Raw genomic sequence first — 24,181 nt, 5'->3', positions numbered from 1 at the left:
GGTTGCATTCCTTTTTTTTATTTTTGAGAGACAGAGGGAGACAGTGTGAGCGGGGGAGGGTCAGAGAGGGAGATACAGAATCTGAAGCAGACTCCAGACTCTGAGCTAACTGTCAGCACAGAGCCCAACAGGGGGCTCGAACCCCCAAACCATGAGATCATGACCTGAGCCGAAGCCAGATGCCCAACCGACTGAGCCACCCAGATGCCCCAGTTGCATTCTTATATACCAAAAATGAAGCAACAGAAAGAGAAATCAAGAAACAGATCCCATTCACAATTGCACGAAAAACCATAAAATACCTAGGAATAATCCTAACCAAAGATGTAAAAGACCTGTATGTTGAAAACTATAGAAGACTTATGAAGGAAATTGAAGACGACATATAGAAATGGAAAAACATTCCATGCTCATGGATCAGGAGAATAAACATTGTGAAAATGTCATTATTTCCCAAAGCAATTTACACATTCAATGCAATCCCCATCAAAATTACACCAGCATTCTTCTCAAAGCTTGAACAAACTATCTTAAAATTCGTATGAAGCCACAAAAAAACCTGAATAGCCAAAGTAATATTGAAGAAGAAACCAAAACAGAAGGCATCACAATCCCAGACTTTAGCCTCTACTACAAAGCTGTCATCATCAAGACAGTATGGTATTGCACAAAAACAGACATATAGACCAGTGGAATAGAATAGAGAACCCAGAACTGGTCCCACAAATGTATGGCTAATTAATCTTTGACAAAGCAGGAAAAAGTATCCAATGGAAAAAAGACAGTCTCCTTAGTAGATGGTGCTGGGAGAACTGGAGAGCAATATGCAGAATGAAACTAGACCACTCTCTTACACCATTCACAAAAATAAACTAAAAATGGATGAAAGACCTGAATGTGAGACAGGAAACCACCAAAACCCTAGAGGAGAAAGCAGGAAACAGCCTCCTTGACCTCAACCACAGCAATATCCTACTTGCACATCCCCAAAGGCAAGGGAATCGAGAACCAAAATAAACTATTGGGACCTCATCAAGATAAAAAGCTTCCTTCTGCACTGCAAAGGAAACAATCAAGAACTCTAATAGGCAACTAACGGAATGGGCAAAGATAGTTGCAAATGACATACAGGAATAGGGCTATTATCCAAATTGTACAAGGAACTCACCAAACTCCACACCCAAAAAATGAATAATCCAGTGAAGAAATGGGCAGAAAATCTGAATAGACATTTCTCTAAAGAGGACATCCAGATGACCAACAGACACACGAAACAATGCTCAGCGCCATTCATCATCAGGGAAATACAAATCAAAACCACACTGAGATACCACCTCATGCCAGTCAGAGTGACTAAAATGAACAAATCAAGAGACTACAGATGCTGGTGAGGATGTGGAGAAACGGGCACCCTCCTACACTATTGGTGGGAATGTAAACTGGTACAGCCGCTCTGGAAAACAGTGCGGAGGTTCCTCAACAAACTATTAGTAGAACTCCCCTATGACCCAGCAATAGCACTGCTGGGGATTTACCCAAAAGATACAGAAATATTGATGCATAGGGGTACATGTACCCCAATGTGCATAGCAGCACTTTCTATAATAGTGAAATTATGGAAAGAGCCTAAATGTCCATCACCTGATGAATGGATCAAGAAGATGTGGTTTATATATGCAATGGAATACTACATGGCAATCAGAAAAAATGAAATATGACCATCTGTAGCAAAGTGGATGGACCTCGAGGGTGTCCTGCTAAGCGAAATAAGTCAGGCAGAGAAGTACCGATACCATATGTTTGCACTCAAAGGTCTAACGAGATAAATCTAACAGAGGACCATGGGGAGTGGAAGAGTGAAAGAGATAGCAAGAGGGAGGGAGGAAAATCATGAGAGACTCTTGAAACTGAAAACAAACTGAGGACTGAAGGGGGAGGGGGGAAAAGAGAAGGAGGGTGATGGTCATGGAGGAGGGCACTTGTAGAAAACAACACTGGGTGTTATACGGAAACCAACTTGACAATAAACTATAAATTTTAAAAAATTGAGTATAATTAAGACCTTAGAAAAGTTGCTTTCAGTTACCTAGCAATGAGTTAACAATAACATTCACTAAAACTCAATATTATCTTTTTTCAGAAAAACTCAGTATTATCCTTCCTTTTAATAATTTATTCATTTATTCATTTATTACCACCACTGGTACTAATTATCAATTAATTAATTGGTGTACATCAGAAAATACTCAAATGACATTCAAGAATGAAAAGTTTCCCATAATTCTATTTATTGAAGTTTGAAAATAATGGCCAGATTATCAACTCTTGGACCTGGGCAAAGGAGCTGGTACATTCCCCTAGACTGGATACTAGTTGTTACCATCTTTCACCCATGAACAAATTAAATTAATGGCTATGTGTCAGCTTCTTTTAAATAACACACTAGCACCATCTTTAACATGTCTGCCCTTATGTGGGTAGACCAATGACAATAATAGTAAAAATAAATGGTGAACTAAATATAAGAATTTAAAAATAAACTCACTTATGGGGCACCTGGATGGCTCAGTGGGTTAAGTGTCCAACTTCGGCTAAGGTCATGATCTTACAGTTCGTGAGTTCAAGCCCCAATTTGGGTTCTGTGCTGCAGATCGGAGCCTAGAGCCTTTTTCAGATTCTGTGTCTCCCTCTCTGCCTCTCTCCTGTTTGCTCTCTGTCTCTCTCTCTTGCTCTCAATAATAAGTAAACATTAAAAAGTATTTTTAAAAATTTTTTAAATAAACTCACAAAATAAATTTTAGTTAAATAAAATTATTTTATCTTTATCTACTATCACTGTACCAATTAAATAAGTCCTCATGAAACAATAATATAGGTGGTATTAAAAACTGTCTTATTTTGTATTATTTGAAATATGTTTAATTCATTAAAATAGTATTGACACCTGTGTGGAAAGATTTACTGGAAGATATGAGACAGTCTCACTGCTCTCTAATAGAGGTACTATGTAAAAGATCCTTGACAGCATTTTCAAGATTTATAATAAAAAAATTTTTTAGTTACTTTATAACCAATCAAATCAATAGCTCAACACTTCAGGACATATTCCATACTTGATGCCAACAGGTATGAAAACAAAAAAGCAATTTAGGTTTCACATGTGCAGTTATAAAAAAAACTATTACATCTTAATAGATACTTAATGAAAACAATCCTGTGCTGAGTACAAGAACCAGTATGACATGCCCAGTAACAACTTTTGCTAGGAGCTTTACCCTCACTTCTTACTTCAGATAGTGAGAATGAACTTTATTTTGTTTCCTTTCAAAGCTAATCTGATAAGCAGCAAGTTCAAGTTATGTACCTGTCAAATCTTAAAAAACAATTACCTATTTCAGGGGGGAAAGCAGGTTCAATGTTACATAGAGATAATCAAAAGAGCCACCTCCACAGTCCTTTGCAAACCATCAGAAAAGAACACTATCATACCTCTGTGCAGTCATTCAGAAGGGACACTGTGGTGTCAGTGGGATTAATGTTGATTGTCTTTAGTTCAATTAGGTTATTCAGGGAATTTCCACCTAGGGGGGAAAAAGAGGGTAAAGGAGTCAGACAAAGGAGTTTTTATCATATGAGAGAAGATATTCTTTGAGTAAACTAATTCAATTACCTGACACTACAACCAAGGAAGGCATGTAACTACTGTCAGCAGGATCAACTATCATTTTTAATCTATGAACAAGAACATCTGGGAAAATCTCCAAACGAATCCAATGCTAAAAAAAAAAAAAAAACAAGTACTCTCAATTAGTAAAATTCAGCCATATTTTAGCTATTAAAATAGTATCACTGGAGACTAAATCCACATGAGATTTTTGAAATACAGATATGGCCAAGAGAGAGGAATTTCCTACTCCACTACTTACTTGTTCATTAGAAGAAAGTCTCACTCTGAACCCCAGAAACCATGTGTTTAGACCCATCAGGGAGTGGACTATAGAAAATACTAGAGTCAAGATGGGGGTGGCGGGGAAGCCCCTCTTCTCCAAGACTGACCACGAGTTCAGAAGATGTGCACCTACACTTGAGTAGAATCATGATAACATTCCAAAAAGCAACACATATTTGCTCAGATATATATTAGAAAAAGTGCTCACCAGAAGCAGAATCTGAACTCCTACATTTTATGTGGGAGAGTTAACAAAAACAACATCAATTACTCTTTCTATCAATTGGTCAGTTAGATAATATGTTACATGTATTGCTTAAAATCTCTGACAAATAGGGGCGCCTGGGTGGCTCAGTCGGTTAATTATCCAACTTTGGCTCAGATCATGATCTCCCAGTTTGTGGACTTGGGTCCCCTATCAGGCTCTGTGCTGGTAGCTCAGAGCCTGAAGCCTGTTTCAGATTCTTGTGTCTCCTCTCCACCCCGCCCTGCTCATGCTTGGTCTCTTCTCTCAAAAACAAACAAACAAACAAAAAAGCAAAAGAAATTATCAAGAAACACTTTGACAGTAAATATCAGATTGTATGTTACTCAGTAGCTTCAATAATAACTATGAACTAAAATATAAAATCAGTACTGACAGGTATCATCACAGTATAACTTTGCAGGTTTTTCAAAGTTCATTTTGAATTTTAAAATGGTAAAGCCATCTAAATAAAAGCATTTCTGGAAGTGCCTCCATGGCACACTACCTTTCCTTGTGAGCCAGATGACTGCCAGCAGGGCTCACTGCCATCAATAAGATGAGAAGCCTGGCTCACAGAGGATGACACGTTCAGGCTCTTTACCATCCGGGACCAGCTGTCCAGCAGCATTCCTGGCTGACTGCTGTGACAACGCTTCAGCTGTTTTCCAGAACGGCCACAAAATATTGCAGACTGTCCTATTAATGGTGGTCGAACAGTGTTAAGATTGTATGGAAGAACATTCACAACCAAGAAATAAAGAATACTACACAGTGATAAGCTTCTTACTTCAAGAAAATAGTAAGTTTTCAACTTAAAAGGACTGAATACCTATAAAATAGCTTTAAAAGCTTAGTGTATTTTATATCCATTTATGAAATAACTTTTATATAATGCTATGATTTTTTCTATTTGACTCTCAAGTAACCACAGAGTGACGTATTTCTAGATGGAAGAATACATAGAAGATGGGGCAGGGAGGAAGTTTAGTAACAGTTCTAACAAAAAATATTCTTATTAAAAATGCTGTTACAAATGCAAAGCAAAAACAAATCTGTAAAGAGTCTCTACTACCATGAATGGCAAATCTAGAAATTCATCTAGCCCACCCCCCCATTGAAGACAACTGGAAAAGGCAGACAAAACAAAGATGAAAAAATCTTAAAAGTATCAGAAATAACAAGATGGTAAAGAATTATGGGACCAGAATTTAAGGAAAGCTGGGATGAAAAGAGATGTCCAGATGAGCAACACCATAGATCAGAAGCTCTTTTTCCTGATTGTAACTCTCAGTAAGGAGAGCATCCAAAAAAACCACACTACTTTTGACAGCCTTGGGCAGGGAAGAGGCAGGGGACCAAGAACTGGAGTCCAGAGCCCACCAGGAGAGAAGAAGATAGCCACAGAAAAACCCACACTTTGGATTGGGATCCCAACAGGGAAAATCCCAGGAGGAAGAGTGAACTGTGCAGTGCTGTTTGTTCTTTTATAGTTCAGCATGATATCTCAGTTGCTGAAACTGGACTGAGGGGAGCTCAGACAGTTACTTACCCCAATTACCTGGAAGAAAAACCCTCTTTCCCCTTTGTCTCTGGAGAATGATAATATCTTGCACCTCAAACTGATTCAAGAAATAATTTTTTTAATATAATGTCCAGTGCATAATGGCATATGAGGAGACTAGACTAAGCCATGCTAAAAAAAACTACCAGAAATAACAGACATTAAAAAGAGACCCACAGAGTTTCCAGATATTGAAGTTATAAGACACAAATTTTAAAATAATCATACTTATTTGTGTTTATTTATGATAAGATAAGAAACTGAATATTTCAGCAGAGAATTGAAAACTATATTAAAAAACAGAAAAATTTAAATTGTTAGGGGCACCCAGGTGGCTCAGTCAGTTAAGCAGCCAACTCTTGATTTTGGCTTACATAATGATCTCATGAGTTTGTGAGTTCGGGCCCCACATTGGGCTCTGCACTGACACCATGGAGCCTGCTTGGCATCCTCTGTCTCTCTTTCTGGTCCTCCCCCACTAACGTGCACTCTCTCTCTCTCTCTCTCTCAAAAATAAATAAACGTTTAAAAAAAAAGTATTAAATGCAACAACTGAAATTAAGAACTCAATGAGGAGGTTTACTACACACTAGACTCAGATGAAAACAGAATTACTAAACAATTTCTAGAAAGAAGACCTGAAGAGCAAAAGCTTAGAAAACATAAAAGAGCAGGTGAAAGAGAATAGAAAGAAGCTCTGACACTGGTGAAATACGAATCCCAAAACAAAAGAGAAAATAGGACACAGACAATATTTGAAGAAATACTAACTGAAAAATCTCTAGAACTGACAAAAGATATCAAGCTAGAGATTTAAAAAGCCCTGATTTGAAAGTTGCTGAGAAAGATCTTAAATGTTTTTCCCCCCACCCCCCACACACAAAGGTAACTATGTGAAGTGATGGATTTGTCAACTAACCAATTAACCCCACTGTGGGAATCGTTTTGTAACATATACATGTACCACATCATCACACGTTACATTTTAAATTTATACAGTTAAATATTAATTATAGCTAAATAAAGGTGGGGGGGAAAGAAAATACAGAGTCCTAATCCCAATGAATACAAATAAAAAGAAATACATTTCTATGTGCATATAAAATTTGTGCAAGATAAAAACAAAAAGGCAGAGGAAATACAAAGATGATCACCTTGAATAGAACAACTATACTTCCAGCTGACTTCAAAAGAAATAATATAAGCCAAATTACAAAGGAAAAGTATTTTTAAAGAAAATTCCTTAAAAAATATACTTTTCCAAAATGAAGGAGAAACAAGATATTTTCAGACACAGAAAAATGTAATTCATTAGCACAGAGACCCATTAAGGAAAATATTAAGGGCTACTCTTCAAGTAGGAGAAGAATGATGATAGATAAAAAATGCAAGATATAGAGAAAAATAGAGGGGTGCCTGGGTGCCTCAGTCGGTTGGGTGTCTGGCTGCTAATCTCTGCTCAGGTCGTGATCTCATACTTCATTGGATCAAGTCCCATGGTGGGCTCTGTGCTGACAGTGAGGAGACTCCCTGGGACTCTCTCTCTAATTTGCCCCCCCAGTGTTCATGCACACATGTGTATGCTCTCTCTTGTTCTCAAAATAAATACACTTTAAAAAAAATTAAATGTTAAGTATGTGAAAAAATCAAAATAAATACTGGCTATATACAACACCAATAATATGCCTTGCATGACTGAAAATGTATATGTGTAAAATTGTAAAACACAATAAAAACATGAGAATTTAAATCAAAATAAGAGTAAATAAAGTTAAAGGGACCTAAGGTCTTTGCATTGCTTAGGAGAGAGTAAAAATACTAAATAATATTAGATTTTGTTTTAATGTCTTAATGACTTATACCAAAAATGTGTATAACACATACACTACTCAAAAATATATACACTAAAATGTATGTAACTTCTTAGCTACTAAGGCGGGGGGGCGGGGAGCTTGAGTGTTAAATAATAAAAAACATATCAGTCCAAAGACAGATGGAATGCAAAAAGGGGAACAGAACAGGAAGGACAAATAAAAAACACTGAGAATTTGATCACTTTAAATAAAAATACCTCAGTAACTGCCTTAATGTAAATACCTAAAGGATCCAAGTAATCATATTGAAATTTAAAAAAATTACTTACAACTTACAAGAAATACATTGAAACTATAAAAATACAAAAGGACTGAGGGTAAAAGCTAAAAAAAAAAAGACACACTAAGCAAACATTAACTTTACCATAGAACTGCAAGAAACATTCTTTTAGGCACACATTAAACATTTATAAAATCCAATAATATACTAAGTCATATGATCATGTGCAAGTTTCAAAAACTGTCAAAGATCACGATACATACTCTGAATGCAATGCAGAAACCCGTAAAAATGTTGATATATTCGAAATTTAAAACCAATGAATACCCAAAAAAAATCCTAATGGAATTTAAAAAATACTACTACACAGCAGTATTGTAGCATACAGCTTAAGCCTTGCTTAAAGATAAATTTAAAAATTAAAGTTCATATATCAGAAAAGACAGAGAGAAAATGAGATAAGCATTAACCTCAAGATAGGAGGAAAAAAATTAACCTAAATCCAAATTACATAGCAAAAAGAAAGAATAAAGATGTAAGAAACAGCAAATCAAACCAAAATTTAGCTCTCTGAAAAAAAACTAAAGAAAAAGAAAAAGAAAGAGAGAGAATAATTAAATTGATAATCCCATGGCAGGCTGATCAAGAAAAAAAGAAAGTATTCTAAGTAAGCCTTGAAAAGAGAAAACTCTAATTTTACCAATCTTCTACATAAAGATAAGAGAATAATACAAATTAGAATTAGACAGGAATTTCCTCAACATGACAAAGGCTATTAATGAAAAACTCACAGCTAACATTATGTTCAAGGTTAATGTACTAAAAGCTTTCCCCCTAAGGTCAGAGTAGGACAAGGATGTCCAACTTTGCCACTTCCATTCAACTTAGTACTGGAAGAACTAATTAAAGAAGGAAAAAGAAATATCAGGCATTCAAATCAGAAAGGAAGAAGTAAAATGATCTTGGCTCATAAATACTATGATCTTATATGTAGAACAAAAGAAACCACACCAAAAAAAAAAGTAGAAGGCAATAAATAAATTCAGCAAAGTTGCTAGATACTAATTCAACAACAACAAAAAAAAATGTGTTCAAAGTGTAGTGTATATTTCTATATATTAACAAAAAAATCAAAAGGGAAATTAAGAATTCCATTTAATATGGCATAAAAATACATAGGAATAAATTTAATCAAGGAGGCACAAGACTTACACACTGAAAAATCACACAATACTACTGAAAGACAAACTGCTGAAAGAAGGTCTAATAAATAAATGGAAAAGATATCCCTTGTTCATTGATTGGAAGACTTAATATTATTAAAATAAGTCTGCCAAAGCAATAAGGAAATTCAATGCAATGCCTATAAAAACAATGCTTATAAAAACAAAATATCATCCCCAAATTCATATTGAATTTCAAGGGATACCAAATAGTTAAAACAATCTTGAAAAAGAAGAACAAATTCCCAATTTCAAAAACTTACTGCAAAGTTATCATCATCACAATATATGGTTTGCTACTGGCATAAGACTAAGCAAACACAGAACAGACTGGCATAAGACTAAGCAAAATAGAAGAGAATTGGGAGCCCAAAATAATCTCTCACATCTATAATCAATTGATTTTCAAAACGGGTACCAAGATCATTCAATGGTGAAAGGACAGTCTTTTCAATAAACAAGTGTTGGAAAACTGAACTGCACACATGTGTAGTGAATGAAACTGAGCTCTTAAACTATACGATGTACAAAAATTAACTCAAAATGGATCAAAACCTAAGTTTAAGAGCTAAAACTCTTAGAAAGAAAAACAGGCATTAATCTTAATCCAAGACTTTGGATTTAGCAATGATCTCTTAAATTTACACCAAAAGCAAATATGACACTAAATGCACAGAATAATAGATTAAATGGACTTCATTAAGATTAAAAACTGATGCATCATAGAAGCCTATCAAGAAAGTGAAAAGACAACCCAAAGAAGGAGATGAAATATTTGCAAATCACCTATCTCATACAGTTTGATGTGCAGAATATCTAAAGAATTTCTATAACTCAACATCAAAAGTTTAAAAATGGGCAAAAGACAAAAAAATAAATAAACATTTAAAAACTTTAAAAAGGGGTGCCTGGGTGGCTCAGCCAGTTAAGCTACCGACTTCAGCTTAGGTCATGATCTCACAGTTGACGAGTTCGAGCTTCTCTTCAGGCTCTGTGCTGACCACTCAGAGCCTGGAGCCTGCTTCAGATTCTGTGTCTCCCTCTTTTCATCTCCCACTCTCACTCTGTCTCTCTGTCTCTGTCTCTGTCTCTCTCTCTCTCTCTCAAAAATAAAGATTAATGACTGAGCATTTTTAGTGCGCAAAGGACTTAAATAGACATATTGCCTAAAAAGATATACAAATGGCCAAAATGACAAGAAAACAGGCTCGATGTCATTTGTCATTAGAGAAACTCAAATAAACAAAAATCGATGGCTGTAATTTTAAAAAGTAATAATGAAAAATAACAAATGTTGGTAAGGACATGGAGAAATGTGAACCCTTATATATTGGTGGTGGGAATACAAAATGGTGGAGCCAATTTTGGCATTTTCTCAAAAAGCTAAAGAACCACCATATGACCCTGAAATTCCATTACCAATTTTAAAAACAAGGACTCAAAACGGATTTGTACACCAATATTCATAATAGCCGAAAGAGAGAAACAACCCAAATATTCACTAACTGATGAATGGATAAACAACATGTAGTATGTACATACAATGAAATGTTGTTCAGCTATAAAAACAAGTAAAGTTTGGGGGCGCCTGGGAGGTTCAGTAGGTTAGGCATCCGACTTAGGCTCAGGTCATGATCTCGCAGTTTGTGAGTTTGAGTCCTGCACTGGACTCTGTGCTGACAGCTCAGAGCCTGGAGCCTGCTTCAGATTCTGTGTCTCCCTCTCTCTGCCCCTCACCAACTCATGCTCTGTCTCTCTCTATCTCTCAAATACGGATTTAAAACATTTTTTTAAATAAATAAATAAAAAGAAGTGAAGTTTTGACACATGCTACAATATGGATAAACCCTGGAAACATAAGCCTAAATAAAATAAGCCAGACACAAAAAGGCAAATTTTGGTTCCACTTATACGAGGTACCTATTGTCATCAAACTCATGGAGAGAGAAAGCAAATTAAAGGTGGCCAGGGGTTGGAGAAGAGAATGGGGAATTATTACTTAATGGTACAGAGTTTCTGTTTGGAGCAGTGAAAAAGTTTTAGAAATAAATAGTGGTGATGTTTGTACAAGATTCTCTGAACTGTCACACTTCAAAGGGATTAAAATGGCAAATTTTACGTTGTACATATTCTGCCACAATTAAAAAAATTAGACATACAAATAAAAAGGCTCACTTGCCATCTATCCAATTCCACACCCCATCGAATAAAACACTTCTTAGTTTCTTGAGATCTTTTCAGTGTTCTTTATGGAATACAGTAAAGAAAGCCTGTTATTCAATCCTTGCAGTGCCCCATTGCTTGAGAAAAAAGATACCAAGTTATCAAGTGTGTAAGACCATCTTTCCTGTTTTACGGTGTACACTATGCAGTGCTCACCATATAAACATGACCTTTCTTTTATTTTTATTTTTTTATGCCTTTATTATTTTATTTTGAGAGACAGAGAGTGAGTGGGGAAGGGCAGAGAGACAGGGAGACACAGAATCTGAAGCAGGCTCCTGTCAGCACAGAGCCCGACACGGGGCTCCAACCCACACACTATGAGATCATGACCTGAGCTGAAGTCAGATGCTTAACCAACAGAGTCACCCAGGTGCTCCTAAACATGACCTTTAAAGAGTAAACTAAATACATATGTGTGCACAATAATTATTTCATTAATAATATTTTACAAACAACAACAACAACCATTCTATCATACCTGGTTCATTCATTCTGCCAAATGTATGCCTCATGTTGTGCTTTCTGGTCTTAAAACATGTTTCACAAAAATCAAAGTCATCACAGTTTCTGCATTTGAATCTAGATCCATTGATAGGAAACATCTGACAGCCATCACACCTATTAAAAACAACAACAACACTGAATTGATAAGAAAAAGATAAAGCCATTTATTAAATTTAATTCAAAGAAAAACATTCCCCCAAAACAAATCTAGCAATATAAAAATTAACTCACGTAACCCCAGGATGAACACTAGGCACCAACTCCATTTCAGACAACAGCCCAGTCCAGTGAGACTGTTGAGGGAAGTCAACAATGACATCTTTTCCATTTGCGCTGAAAGCTAGGACACAATAGAAATTGATGAAACATCATAGTCACCAATAAAAACATAAAATTAAAATGAAAACTATACTGAACTAGTCATATGATAATTATATTGTAGTTATTTGTGTTTTACCAAGAGTACTTCTCTTTTAGAGAGATACTTATGGATGAACTAATACATGATGTCAATAAGGGATTAGCTTTAAAATAACCAAGGGCAAGGATCATGGATGAAACAACTTTGTCCAAGGGTTGACAACTGCTGAAGCCAGGTGATTGGCACATGGAGGCTCATTACACTATATTCTCCACTTTGTGTATGTTTGAAATGTTCTACAATACAGTTTCTTTGTTTTTCATTATATCAAAAACTCCATTTAATATCTTAGGAAATAAAACTCACAATGTTCTGCTACTAAACATTAACTTCTGCACCAAGTTCTTATTTTTAAAATTTATCATATGAGGGGTGCCTGGATGTCAGTTAAGTGTTTGACTTCTATTCAGATCATGATCTCATAGTTCGTGAGTTCAAGCCCCGCATCAGGCTCTGAGCTAACAGCTCAGTCTGGAACCTCCTTCTGGTTGTGTGTGTGTGTGTGTGTGTGTGTGTGTGTGTGTGTGTCTGTCTGTCTGTCTGTCTATCCTTACCCCACTCACATTCTGTTTCTCTCTCTCTCTCAAAAATAAACATTAAAATTATCATATGATGTCACTGACATGTGGAATTTAAGAAACAAAACAGATGAACAAAAGGAAAGGGAAGCAAAAATAAGACAAAAACAGAAAGGGAGACAAATCATAAGAGATTCTTAAATACAGAGAACAAACTGAGGGTTGTCTGAGAGATACTGGGTAGGGAGGATGGACTAAATGGGTGATGGGTACTAAGGAGGGCACTTGTGCGATGATCAATGGGTGTTATATGTAAGTGATGAATCACTAAATCCTACTCCTAAAATTATTTTAACAGTATATATTAGAACTTGGATTTCAGGGGTGCCTGGGTGGCTACTTGGTTGAGCGTTGACTTCAGCTCAGGTCATGATGTCTTGGTTTGAGTTCGAGCCCCATGTTGGGCTCTGTGCTGACAAACAGCTCGGAGCCTGGAACCTGCTTCAGATTCTCTATCTCCCTCTCTGCCCCTCCCCTACTCATGGTCTGCCTCTGTCTCTCAAAAATATATAAATGTTAAATAATTTTTAAAAAATAACTTCGATTTCAATAAAATTTTTAAAAATAATAAATTTTAAAAAGAACAGACTTCCACTTACAAAATAAAAAAGTCAGAGATGAAAGATACAGAATACAGTCAATAATATTGTAATAACATTGTATGGTGATAGATGGTAACTACAATCACTATGGTGAGCACGGTATAATACAATGAATTGTTGAATCACTATGGTGTACACCTGAAGCTAATATAACACTCTATGCAATAATAAAAACCTAAGTAAATAAAATAAAATAAATCTGTTCTGATTTCTAAAGCTTTTAAGAACCTCTTAAGTAAAGAAAAATGTTAAACTAAAGTAAAATGTTAAATGAGCCACTTGTTCTTACGTAATCTGAGACATTCTAAGACTCCCACGCACTACACAAGCACCACCATTATGGACACTTCTAATCTAAGGTGTTTGACAGTACTATGTAAGGTTCAAACAAAACAAAACAGGGTCTCTTTATGGCATTAAAAGAATTTAAAGATAAAATAAAGCCACAAGCATTTTTAATTACTTCTCATGTAATTGTTCAAATGGACATAGTATACCTTTTAAAGTATGTTGATTGATTTGAAATCTCAATAATATCACATTTAAACATAAACTGAAAAGAATTTTGTATTTCCAGTTCCAAAATCCCATCATTTGCACTTTTCCATTTCTTAAATTTAGTCCTAAATTTTTATACAGCAGAGAGAGAGAGAAACAGTCCCCGACAGAGGGGGTTGGCCAGACACTCACATATAGGCCATTTGGCAAAATGACAGAACAAGCTTACAGAACACCAACATCATATAAGGTTACCCTGTGACTGGGATGGATCAAGACAAAACCAAAGCTACTCTTTAATCATGTCTGATCAAGTTCAAATCCAATCCAAAACAAAAACACAACCAGACACCCTCCCCCAAACCCCAATCCTGGTTAATATGAACAACTGCTTTCTTGCCAATCATTAACTTCATCCTAGCTCCATTCTTTCTGACTTTCAGATAATTATTAAGACACTCATTCTTAAAATTACTTCCTTTAAACCTTTCCCAAAATATGCAACACAAATCCCATTAGTCCTTTGCTACACCTACCTATGGAGACACCCCATTTTCCAGTGCATGCATCCTCACAAGTGGCAATGAGTTAATAAACCTGACTGTTCATCTATAGGTGTGTTCCTGGTCTAGAGAGCACTGACAAGAAAAAAACACTATATATCATAAGCTTTCTTCATATTTGTTTTTCTTGCTCTTGAATGAAACAAAAATGAGTTTATCATATTAGCTGATGAAAAGCTAACATCTGGAATTTTGTTGCCTGGATAATATTACCTTTCACAACCCCCACACTTTGATGAGTCACAGATCCCCACTTGTATTTTGGTGTGGTGACTGAGGCTTTGACACGAACTTTATCACCAATCTTAATGTGAGAAGGAGAACTTGGTGGAGGATAGCCTAGAAATTACAATAATAAGTGAACTATAATTACTATTCATTCCTTGGAACTCTGTCGCTAATTAAGAAAAAGTGAAACAATTCACTTGAGAATGTGCTCACCTATAAGTTCCACATGAATATACCTAACCCAGTAAGTGCCTCCTTTCTGCTGCCAATCACACTGCACGTTGAGGTCATGTAATCCGTCTCTATCCAATTTAATAACTTTGCCCACGTCTCCTTCACACACTTCTTCATATGTTCGACAGCATCTAACCATCATTCCCACCTAAGATTAAAAATAAATTAAAAATACAGTCCAGTGTATAGATAAACAATTATAAGTAGCATTATCTAAGAAATGATTTCCTCTAGCACTGAGTGTACTCTCAAAATCATTTTATACTAAGTGGAACAAAGGCTCTTTAGAAAACTTGCTGGCTCAACATCTGGGACAGGAAATACACAAGATGAATGTGGATCAACTTATGCCATAAAGCAAAGGAGTGCTCAAAGATTAATGTGTTCACTCAAAAGAATCTAAAAGACTAATCACAATGATAATAAGCAAAGGTTCTTGGTCACCTGTGTTAAGTTCCATGGCACCAATTCACCATTCTGAAAATTGATAAAGCAAAAACAAAAAAAATAAAAACAAAAAGCAAGCACTTATTCTGTCTTTCCTATATAAACTGTATTACAAAGAAGGGGGTGATGGGAATGTAGGAGGGCTCTTGTTGGGATGAGCACTGGGTATTCCATGGAAACCAACCTGACAATAAACCATAAAAGAAAAAAAAAAAAGAATAGCTACAGTTGATTTTAAAAAGCATTCTTCAAAGAATAAACTCCAGCTAATAAATTTGGAAGGCATGACAAAGTTAGAAAATCACTATTGTACAACCCCTCATGAAGAGTCTGGGTGGTAACAAAAATGAATATCAAAGTGCCAAAATGAACAAGAGAACTTAGTGGATGGAATGAATAGACTAGCAAGACCTAACCGTAACACTGCATTTTGGTCCATATGATGCATTTGTGCCTAAGACACTGCCGAATTCAAGAGCTCCTCCACCCCACCAGCCCTTATTCTCACTTTACAGGAGATGCAGAGGAGGGAGGAAGCAGCCACAAATAAATGACATGAAAAGGAGAAAAAAAAGGGAGGGGGAAACAGTTCCAGGTCAAAAGACACTTCAGAGAAACATCACCCAAATGTAAAGTGTATGACCTTGTTTGTATCCAAATTCAAAAATGTTACTGTTTCAAAAAGCAATTTCTGAGAAAAGTGGGAAAATCTGAGCAAGCACTGGACATGATATTATAGAATTATTGTTTATTTTCTTAGCTAATGTTTGGTAACAATAATGTTGTTATGTTATAAACAAATCCTTTACTGGGGCGCCTGGCTGGCTCAGTTGGTAGAGCATGGATTTTTGGAATTCTTGATCTCAGGGTTGTGAGTTCAAGCCCTATGCTGGGTGTAGAGCTCACCAAAAAAACAAAGAGAAAACAAATCAAAACAAAACAAAAAATCCTTTATGTATTAGGAATGCATATTAACAGATTTACAGATTAAGTGAGATGATTTCTGGAATTTTCTCTTAAGTCTTCTAACTAGAACAAAGAATTAAAACAAGAAAAGAAAGTATGTAAGATGCATAAAGGACTACATAAAAATCCTAACTAGATTTTAAAAACAGAATGGGAGTAAGAATGATATAAAAAAAAACAAGCAAAAGTAGATTTTTTAAAAATTTCCAGAATGAGAATAATTGAGAAGCACAGGTCTCTGTGCCATGGCCCTCTAGCTCTGGCACGCCTTGCTCATCTTCTCTTCCTCTGTCCTCTGCCTCCCTGCTGGGTCCTGTGCCCTCCTTCAGTAGGCCTCTGCTGACTGAAAACCTGAGCAAGGCTCCAGCCTAAGACATTTACTCACCTGAATATTCTCTCTCACATAGACAGCATAATCATCATTACTCAAGAAATCAGCTCGTTTTTTGTATGTCTGACTCTCTGTTACGACAGCACCAGTAGACTACAAAAGATAAATATATTTTTAAAAAAATGTAAGCCAGAAAAACCTACTTATAAAGTATGTAAAATCTTTAATATTAAAAAATAAAGTGTGAAATATTATCCTATATCTTTACTATAAAATTCTTCATGTTAAAAGACACAATATGGTAAACAGAATGAATCTCAAAAGCTAAAAGTATAGAAAATTTCTGAGACATTTCCAAATTAATCTCATGAAATAATTTACTGAAATCAGAAGTCACTATGTCATAGAAAACATGCTTTTTAAATAAAGTATCTTCTAATGGCTACCCCACATCATTAGATGTTGGAACAAGGGTCTGTTTTATAGCTAAAGTAATTATGGCACAATTAGCAGGTTTACTGTGTGCCAGGCAGAACCGCACAGAGACCTCATGAAACAGCATATAGGAAACACAGAGCACAGGACAGGTAGACACAGGCAGTGGGGCAACCACACAGGAGGCACTGACCACAGCATAGGCCGCATCGTCCATATCCTCCACCACCTCCTCATCTGAACACTCCTCAGACCCTGTGTCTGCATCCGAGAGATCTGTGACCTGCACATCAGCATGGTCCAGCAGCCACCCAACCAAGGCCTCCACGCCTACAAGCAAGCACACACAGCACACCCACAGTGAGAATCCATAGCACCCACTTTCCCATAGGCCTCTGGTGTGAGCATCTCAAAATAAACCCACAAACAAATATGTGGGCACATTAAGTGAAACACACACAAGGAAAACAAAATACCTGGCAAGCCAGCAGCATTCCCAGAGGCACCAGTGAGTGACTTCAGTGCAAACTCTATGTTCCTTCTAGGAAATCCCATTTCCATGAGTTGAACCACAATAGGCAGAGCAGGAGCAGGTGACTGTTTGCGCTTCTTCGCTCTGACAGGGCGAACATGCTGTACAGGGACAGGCATAGTGGCCTCACTGGAGCAGCAGTCTTCAAAGATGGGGCTTGACGGGTGAGTGGACTCCACAGCCAAACACTGACACACGGCCAGTGCTGCAGCCTGGACAAATAATAGTAGAGCTGGGAAGTTTGCAAAGTCAAGAGACTTAAGCAGTCTAAGAAAATGGAAATTACAAACTTCCACTATGAAATGCAGTACAAAAGTATAGAAAATTCAGACCTTACATGTGTTACTTTTAAATGAATGGATAAAACATGTTAACAACAAATAACAAAGACACCTTTCATAGTTTAATGCAAAGGAAAGATGTGATGGTCAAATAACTCCTGCTGCAGCATACACAGAGCCCAGGAAATTAGCCAGTTATCTGTGTCCACTAAAGAAAACTTCACAGCCGCTCTGAGTAGGGGAAACAAGCTGAGCAAGTTAAATGGAGAGTGAGAGAGGATAGATGAGAAAAGAGTCCCTCACCCCCTCCCCATGACCAGGCAGTGTCCATAGTCTCCTGTTCTCTTCCTCTGAAAGACAAGTCAGAGATGACATGGAATTCTCTCATGTACCATCAAATCAACTTTCAATGATTCAAGGGTAAAAGAACCACTCTGAGAATTAAATATGGTATTTAAAAAAAAAATAAGTGAAATCAAGAATATTGGGAAGCAAATCACAATCAATGAATATATGCATTACTGAGGTTATAGTTGGGACTCCCTGCTCTCTGTATACACAACTGGTTCCCTGAACTACTTGGCAACACTCTGCTTGTCATCTCTATTTACTCTCATAGGGCTATTTTTTTTAAAACTGATCATCTGAGGAAGGAATAAAAAGAAAATAAGCCATTAAGCCTTCCAGTGCTTAGGAAGTGTCAAAAACCCAGGGTTTTGCTGTGAAGTGTGAATAACTCACAACGGAGGTCTTCATCCTAAAATCTTACAATTCAGAACCAGACTGAGTTAAGAGTCCTGGTTCTGATAATGGGGAGTTACGGTACACTGGGATAAACCTCTACTGATAATAACTATGAACCCCGGACAAAATATCTTTAAAAACAGTTTGAAGGTCTGGGAGAAGAGCAAAAACAATCAAAACTGGAACATGTGCAACCCTTGACCACAAGGGAAGCCAGAAGGCAAGCCGACCGGGCAGTGTTATTAGACTGTAGTCAGAAGCTGGAATTCAGTCCTGCCAAAGCTATCAGAAGTGAGGGAGAAATCACAAAATGTGGATACAAACTATCCCAAATTCTTGACTGCTTCCAAAACTGAGCATTTGTGAGACGCTGAAGAACCCAGCATAAAGGAACTGCTAGGAAGGCTAGAGGGATTCTATAGCTATACAATGCTAGGGAGACAGTCTGAAGTCCCAGTCCAACCAAGTTAGATGGAGTTGGTCAAGGTGTAAAGGTTTCCACTGAAACCTCAGAAATGACTCTAAAACCAGCAGAATTAGAATACAGAAACCAAGACTAAGGGCAACACAAAAGTAAACCACCATTTAAAAAGTCTAGAACTAAGCCTCCATAACATTCTACATTCTCCAGAAAATATGACAGAACACAGAGCCAATACAATATAATATCTAAAACACCAGGGTGTCTGGGTGGCTCAATCGATTAAGATGCCAACTTCGGCTTAAGGTCATGATCTCACAGTTCATGAGTTTGAGCCCCACATCAGGCTCTCTGCTGTCAACAACATGGAGCCTACCTTGATCTTCTGCCCCCCCCCTTTTTTGCCCCTCCCCCACTCCCGTGCATGCTCACATTCTCTCTCTCAAAAATAAGTAAATATTGAGGCACCTGGGTTGCTCAGTCGACTGAGCATCTGACTTCAGCTCAGGTCATGATCTCGTGGTTCATGAGTTCAAGCCCCACAGGAAGCTCTGTGCAGACAGCACAGAGCCTGGAGCCTATTTTGAATTCTGTGTCTCCTTCTCTCTCTGTCTCACCTGCTCATGCTCTCTCTCTGTCTCTCAGAAATGAATAAACATTAAAAAATTTTTTAAAGTAAGTAAACATTTAAAAAAATAAATAAAACATCCAGAATATACTAACTACAGATATGTGAAGCAGAAATAATAACTGACTATAATCAAGAGAAAAAACTGCCAATAGTAGCAGACTGACAGCTGGCCCTGGTGTTAAAATTAGCAAATAAGAAATTTAATATAACTATCAGGAATATGTTTTAAATACACATACAGTAAAATAAATAGAGAGTAAAGAGATAAGAACTGTCAGGAGAGCTACGGAGCTATAAAATAAGAACCAAAAGGAAATGTGAGATATGAAAATATAAAGACTTTCTTAGATGGCATAGAGCAGATTTAGACCCAACAAAGCAGAACAGCCTGACACTGAAAACAGATCCATACAATTAGCCCAGCTGATTAACCAAGAGAAAAAGACCTACAAAACAAACAGGTATTCATTAATAATCTCATATATGTGTAATAGTAGTCTTAGCAAAGAACAGGACAGGAAAATATAGTGAACGAGTTTCCAAATTTGGTGGGGGGGAAATTTCAAGCCAGAGATGCAAGTGACTTAAACATATCCCAAGAGGAAGGGGGAAAAACACTACTACATAGGTACATGGCTTAGTCAAACTAGAGAAAGCAAAACAAAAAAACAAACAAATCACAAAATATTAAGTTTAGCCAGAAGGAGGGGAAAAAAGGCACTTCAAACAGAACAATAAGAATGATGGTTGAACTTCCATCAGAATCACTGGAGACAAGACAACGAAAGAGCTCTCTTTGGTAGTCCTTCCCAATTCTTTTTTTTTCTTTAATTAAAAAAATTTTTTTATTATTATTTATTTTTGAGAGAGAAAGACAGTGTGAGCAGAGGAGGATCAGAGAGAGAGAGAGAGACACAGAATCCAAAGACAGGCTCCAGGCTCTGAGCTAGTTGTCAGCACAGAGCCCGATGCAGAGCTCGAACCTACGAACCGTGAGATCATGACCTGAGCCAAAGTCGGACACTTAACCAACTGAACCACCCAGGGGCCCTGTCCTTCCCAATTCTTAAAGGGTAACTTTATGTTTCCTTGTTTGCTTCCACCTCTTTCCTCTTGACACTGGGCACCTCCCAGTGTGATTCTAGGTTACATTCTGCCCAACTCATTCTTTAAGTGCTCTCATTGCTCTCTTTTTATCTCTACAAGTGACTATAAACACTGCTGTTCTGTGGCCACTCGAACCTGACCTCTCATCTTAGCAGTTTTTAGACCTAGCAAGTAGTTGGTATTCGGGCCAGTTCAAAGAAGGCACTGTACTGCTCCCTATTCTCATGCTCAAAACTTCTTGCCTTCTTCCTTTGTATCCCACCTTCTTCCTACCTCACTCAGGGAATACTGTCAGCCCTCCCATCATCCTGATACAGCTGCTTCCTCACTTTGGATCCCAACTCCCTGCACCCTTGGTCTCAGAGAATTTCTATTAGGGTATATTCTGCCTGCCAAATTGAGCACTCAAGGCTTGGTCTTGTCTTTGATATTTTACCCAGAGTTTTTTACATATTACACAGAAAGAAGGATTTTTAGAAACATCTAATTTCTCATGTTGTAGGCCATGAAAGTCCCCATCACTTATAGACCTGATCACATGTTGTCTCTTTTGCGGAAACATGCCCACAGCCAAACTACACGATGCAGCACATGTGCTCTGCAACATAGCAAAAACCAAGAGCCTGGCGGTAACAGTGCATGCCCAAAAAAGCCTTTGCACTGAGTGGAACAAACATGCCAGTGCAATATCCCAAGGTCTAATGGGCTCCTTCAATAACAGTATTTCCTAGAAAAAGATCATGCCGTGAATATTTAAGCATCTGACCCATGATGAATCTCATTAACTTTTTCAAAGAATTCACACATATCCAAACTAAGGTAGACTTAACTCATTCATCCTCTAGATAGTATTATAATGTTCTATGACAAACATGGTTAAAGCCTAACTAGTCATAAGAATTGTTTTAGCATATTGTTTAAAATTCAGAATATATCCTTAAGAAAATACACATCTAATAAAAAAACTATTCCCAATTTAGTGTGCCAGATTAAAATTGTGGAGCTGTTACTGTACCTCTAGCTCCTGTTTGTCAAATATGGCCTTCACTGGAGATGGCTGGGTAGCTGAGGCCAGTAACTGCTGCAAGAGGATCATCGGAGGCTGTGGCCCTTCAGGAGACATGTCCCCAAGGTCAGGGGATGCAGCTGCTCCATCATCTGAATTTAAAAACAAAATATGTATGACATCACATTTTCAACTTCTAACATCTCTTTACTATTAAAGATGATGCACTAAACACGTTAAAGTGAATATGATCTCTAATTCTTCAAGCACCAGATGATCAAAATCTTCAAGGCTCAGATATAAAAAATTACACTCTAAAAAATTGTCTACTCCCTGCTTTTTGGCATCTGTCCTTTATTGGTTCATCTGTTTCTTCAGAGCCAAAAAAGAAGCTACCTTCCAAATTTCTGCCTTTTGTCCAGTTCTTATACCTTCTCTTCCTTGGTGCATACTCATTGCTTCAGAAACACCTTCTATGGACACTCCTGTTTTATTTTTAGCCTTGGCTTTTCCTGCTAATGCTTGTTCAGACCATAAACAAACACCAATTCCAGATATGCTGTATGGTCAGGATAACATCTTTTTGTCTGTTTTAATCTATGAGCAGCTTTGAGTGAGCATTTAGCACTTGCTCTTTGCCACAGGCCCCCTGAATCCCACAGCTTGGAGCAAGCACATTCACTCATTTAAGATTGCTGGTTGGTTTGATGACAACTTCAACTAATCCTCTAGAGCAAGGACTGGAAGATCTTTCTCTTAAAGGGACAGAGAGTAAACACTTCAAGCTTACCAGCTGCATGGTCTGTCACAGCTACTCAACTCTGCCACTGAAGAGTGAAAACTGCCTAAGATGACATGTAAATAAGTAGATGCAGCTGTGTTCCCATAAACTTTATAAAAACAGGTAGCCATGGTAATTTGTCAAGCCCTGCTCTACAAAGCTCTGTCTAAAGCATTTACTCTATCCCAAGCGTGAGATTGATTCAGTTCCTACAGACCTACTCATCGGGGTAACCAGAGAGCAGCCAGTCCAATTCCCTGGGCTCTGGTTTCTTGATCTTCTACAATTATGAATAGTTTTCAAGGTCCCTACTGTCTAACACAGAATAAATCTGCACTTTAATTAGATTTACCTTATACTCAGCACATTAAAATTAAATTCACAATACCCTCTTAAGATTAATAAAAAATTGCACACTATACTAGACTTTCTAATCTTTGCCAAAAGCACTCCCTTCTATCCTCCCTGTAGCTCAAGCTTGAAACTTCAGCCATCGTTGACTTTTCACTGTCACAGTATCTACTGGAACCATCTTTCCATCTTTTATGCTGTCCCCCAGAACACACCTCATCACTTGATACAAAAGCAATTCTCTGACCTCCATGGCCTTCCTTTTTCAAATACACTTAACACCAGCCAATCTCAACAAATTAGAAAAAGCGCAAATACAAAATTTAACAGAGCACCTACTGGAACTAGAAGGGAAGCAGAAAGAGCACCCCAAACCCAGCAGAAGAAAAGAAATAATAAAGATCAGGGCAGAAATAAACAATATAGAATACAAAAGAACAGTCGAGCAGATCAATGAAACCAAGAGTTGGTTCTTTGAAAAAATAAACAAAATCCATAAACCTCTACCCAGGCTCCTCAGAAAGAAACGAGAGAGCACCCAGATAGACAGAATCATGAATTAAAAAGGATCTATTACAACCAATCCCTTAGAAATACAAGCAATCATCAGAGATTATTATAAAAAATTATATGCCAACAAACTGGACAAGACAGAAGAAATGTACAAATTCCTAAATGTACATGCACGGCCAAAATTCAAACGGGAAGGGATAGAAAGCATGAATAGACCAATAACCAGTGAAGAAATCAAATCCCTGATCAAAAATCCCCCAACGAATAAGAGCCCAGGGCCAGATGGCTTCCCAGGGGAATTCTACCAGACATTTAAAGCAGAGCTCATACCCATTCTTCTCAAACTATTCCAAAAAATAGAAATAGAAGGAAAACTTCCTAACTCATTCTACGAAGCCAGCATCACCTTGACCCAAACCAGACAAAGCCTCAGCAAAAAAAGAGAACTACAGACCAATATCCTTAATGAATACAGATACAAAAATACTCAACAGGATACTAGCAAATCGAATTCATCAGCATATAAAAAGAATTATCCATCATGATCAAGTGGGATTCATTCCTGGGTTACAGGGCTGGTTCAATTTTCGCAAATCCATCAATGTGATCCAGCACATTAACAAAAGAAGGGGAAAAAACCCATATGATCCTGTCGATAGATGCAGAAAAAGCATTTGACAAATTACAGCACCCTTTCTTAATAAAAA

General features: G+C 37.2%; 1 protein-coding gene across 3 annotated transcripts in view; it reads right to left on the bottom strand.

The window, feature by feature from the left end:
* Positions 1-24,181, bottom strand: part of HERC2 (HECT and RLD domain containing E3 ubiquitin protein ligase 2) — a 295,601-nt gene that overhangs the window by 84,897 nt on the left and 186,523 nt on the right. For all 3 annotated transcript variants that reach the window (XM_029953017.1, XM_029953018.1, XM_029953019.1), the window contains exons 45-55: positions 21,839-21,981; positions 17,584-17,851; positions 17,301-17,437; positions 16,727-16,825; positions 14,908-15,076; positions 14,680-14,805; positions 12,036-12,144; positions 11,779-11,918; positions 4,702-4,892; positions 3,671-3,776; positions 3,490-3,581 (exon numbers count right to left, since the gene is read on the bottom strand). In XM_029953017.1, coding sequence (XP_029808877.1) covers positions 3,490-3,581; positions 3,671-3,776; positions 4,702-4,892; positions 11,779-11,918; positions 12,036-12,144; positions 14,680-14,805; positions 14,908-15,076; positions 16,727-16,825; positions 17,301-17,437; positions 17,584-17,851; positions 21,839-21,981 — 1,580 coding nt within the window. The remainder of the gene's footprint in view (positions 1-3,489; positions 3,582-3,670; positions 3,777-4,701; positions 4,893-11,778; positions 11,919-12,035; positions 12,145-14,679; positions 14,806-14,907; positions 15,077-16,726; positions 16,826-17,300; positions 17,438-17,583; positions 17,852-21,838; positions 21,982-24,181) is intronic.

Source organism: Suricata suricatta, chromosome 9 (assembly GCF_006229205.1).
Source record: "Suricata suricatta isolate VVHF042 chromosome 9, meerkat_22Aug2017_6uvM2_HiC, whole genome shotgun sequence".
NCBI classification, from domain to species: domain Eukaryota; kingdom Metazoa; phylum Chordata; class Mammalia; order Carnivora; family Herpestidae; genus Suricata; species Suricata suricatta.
This window is presented reverse-complemented; position numbering and strand designations above follow the sequence as displayed.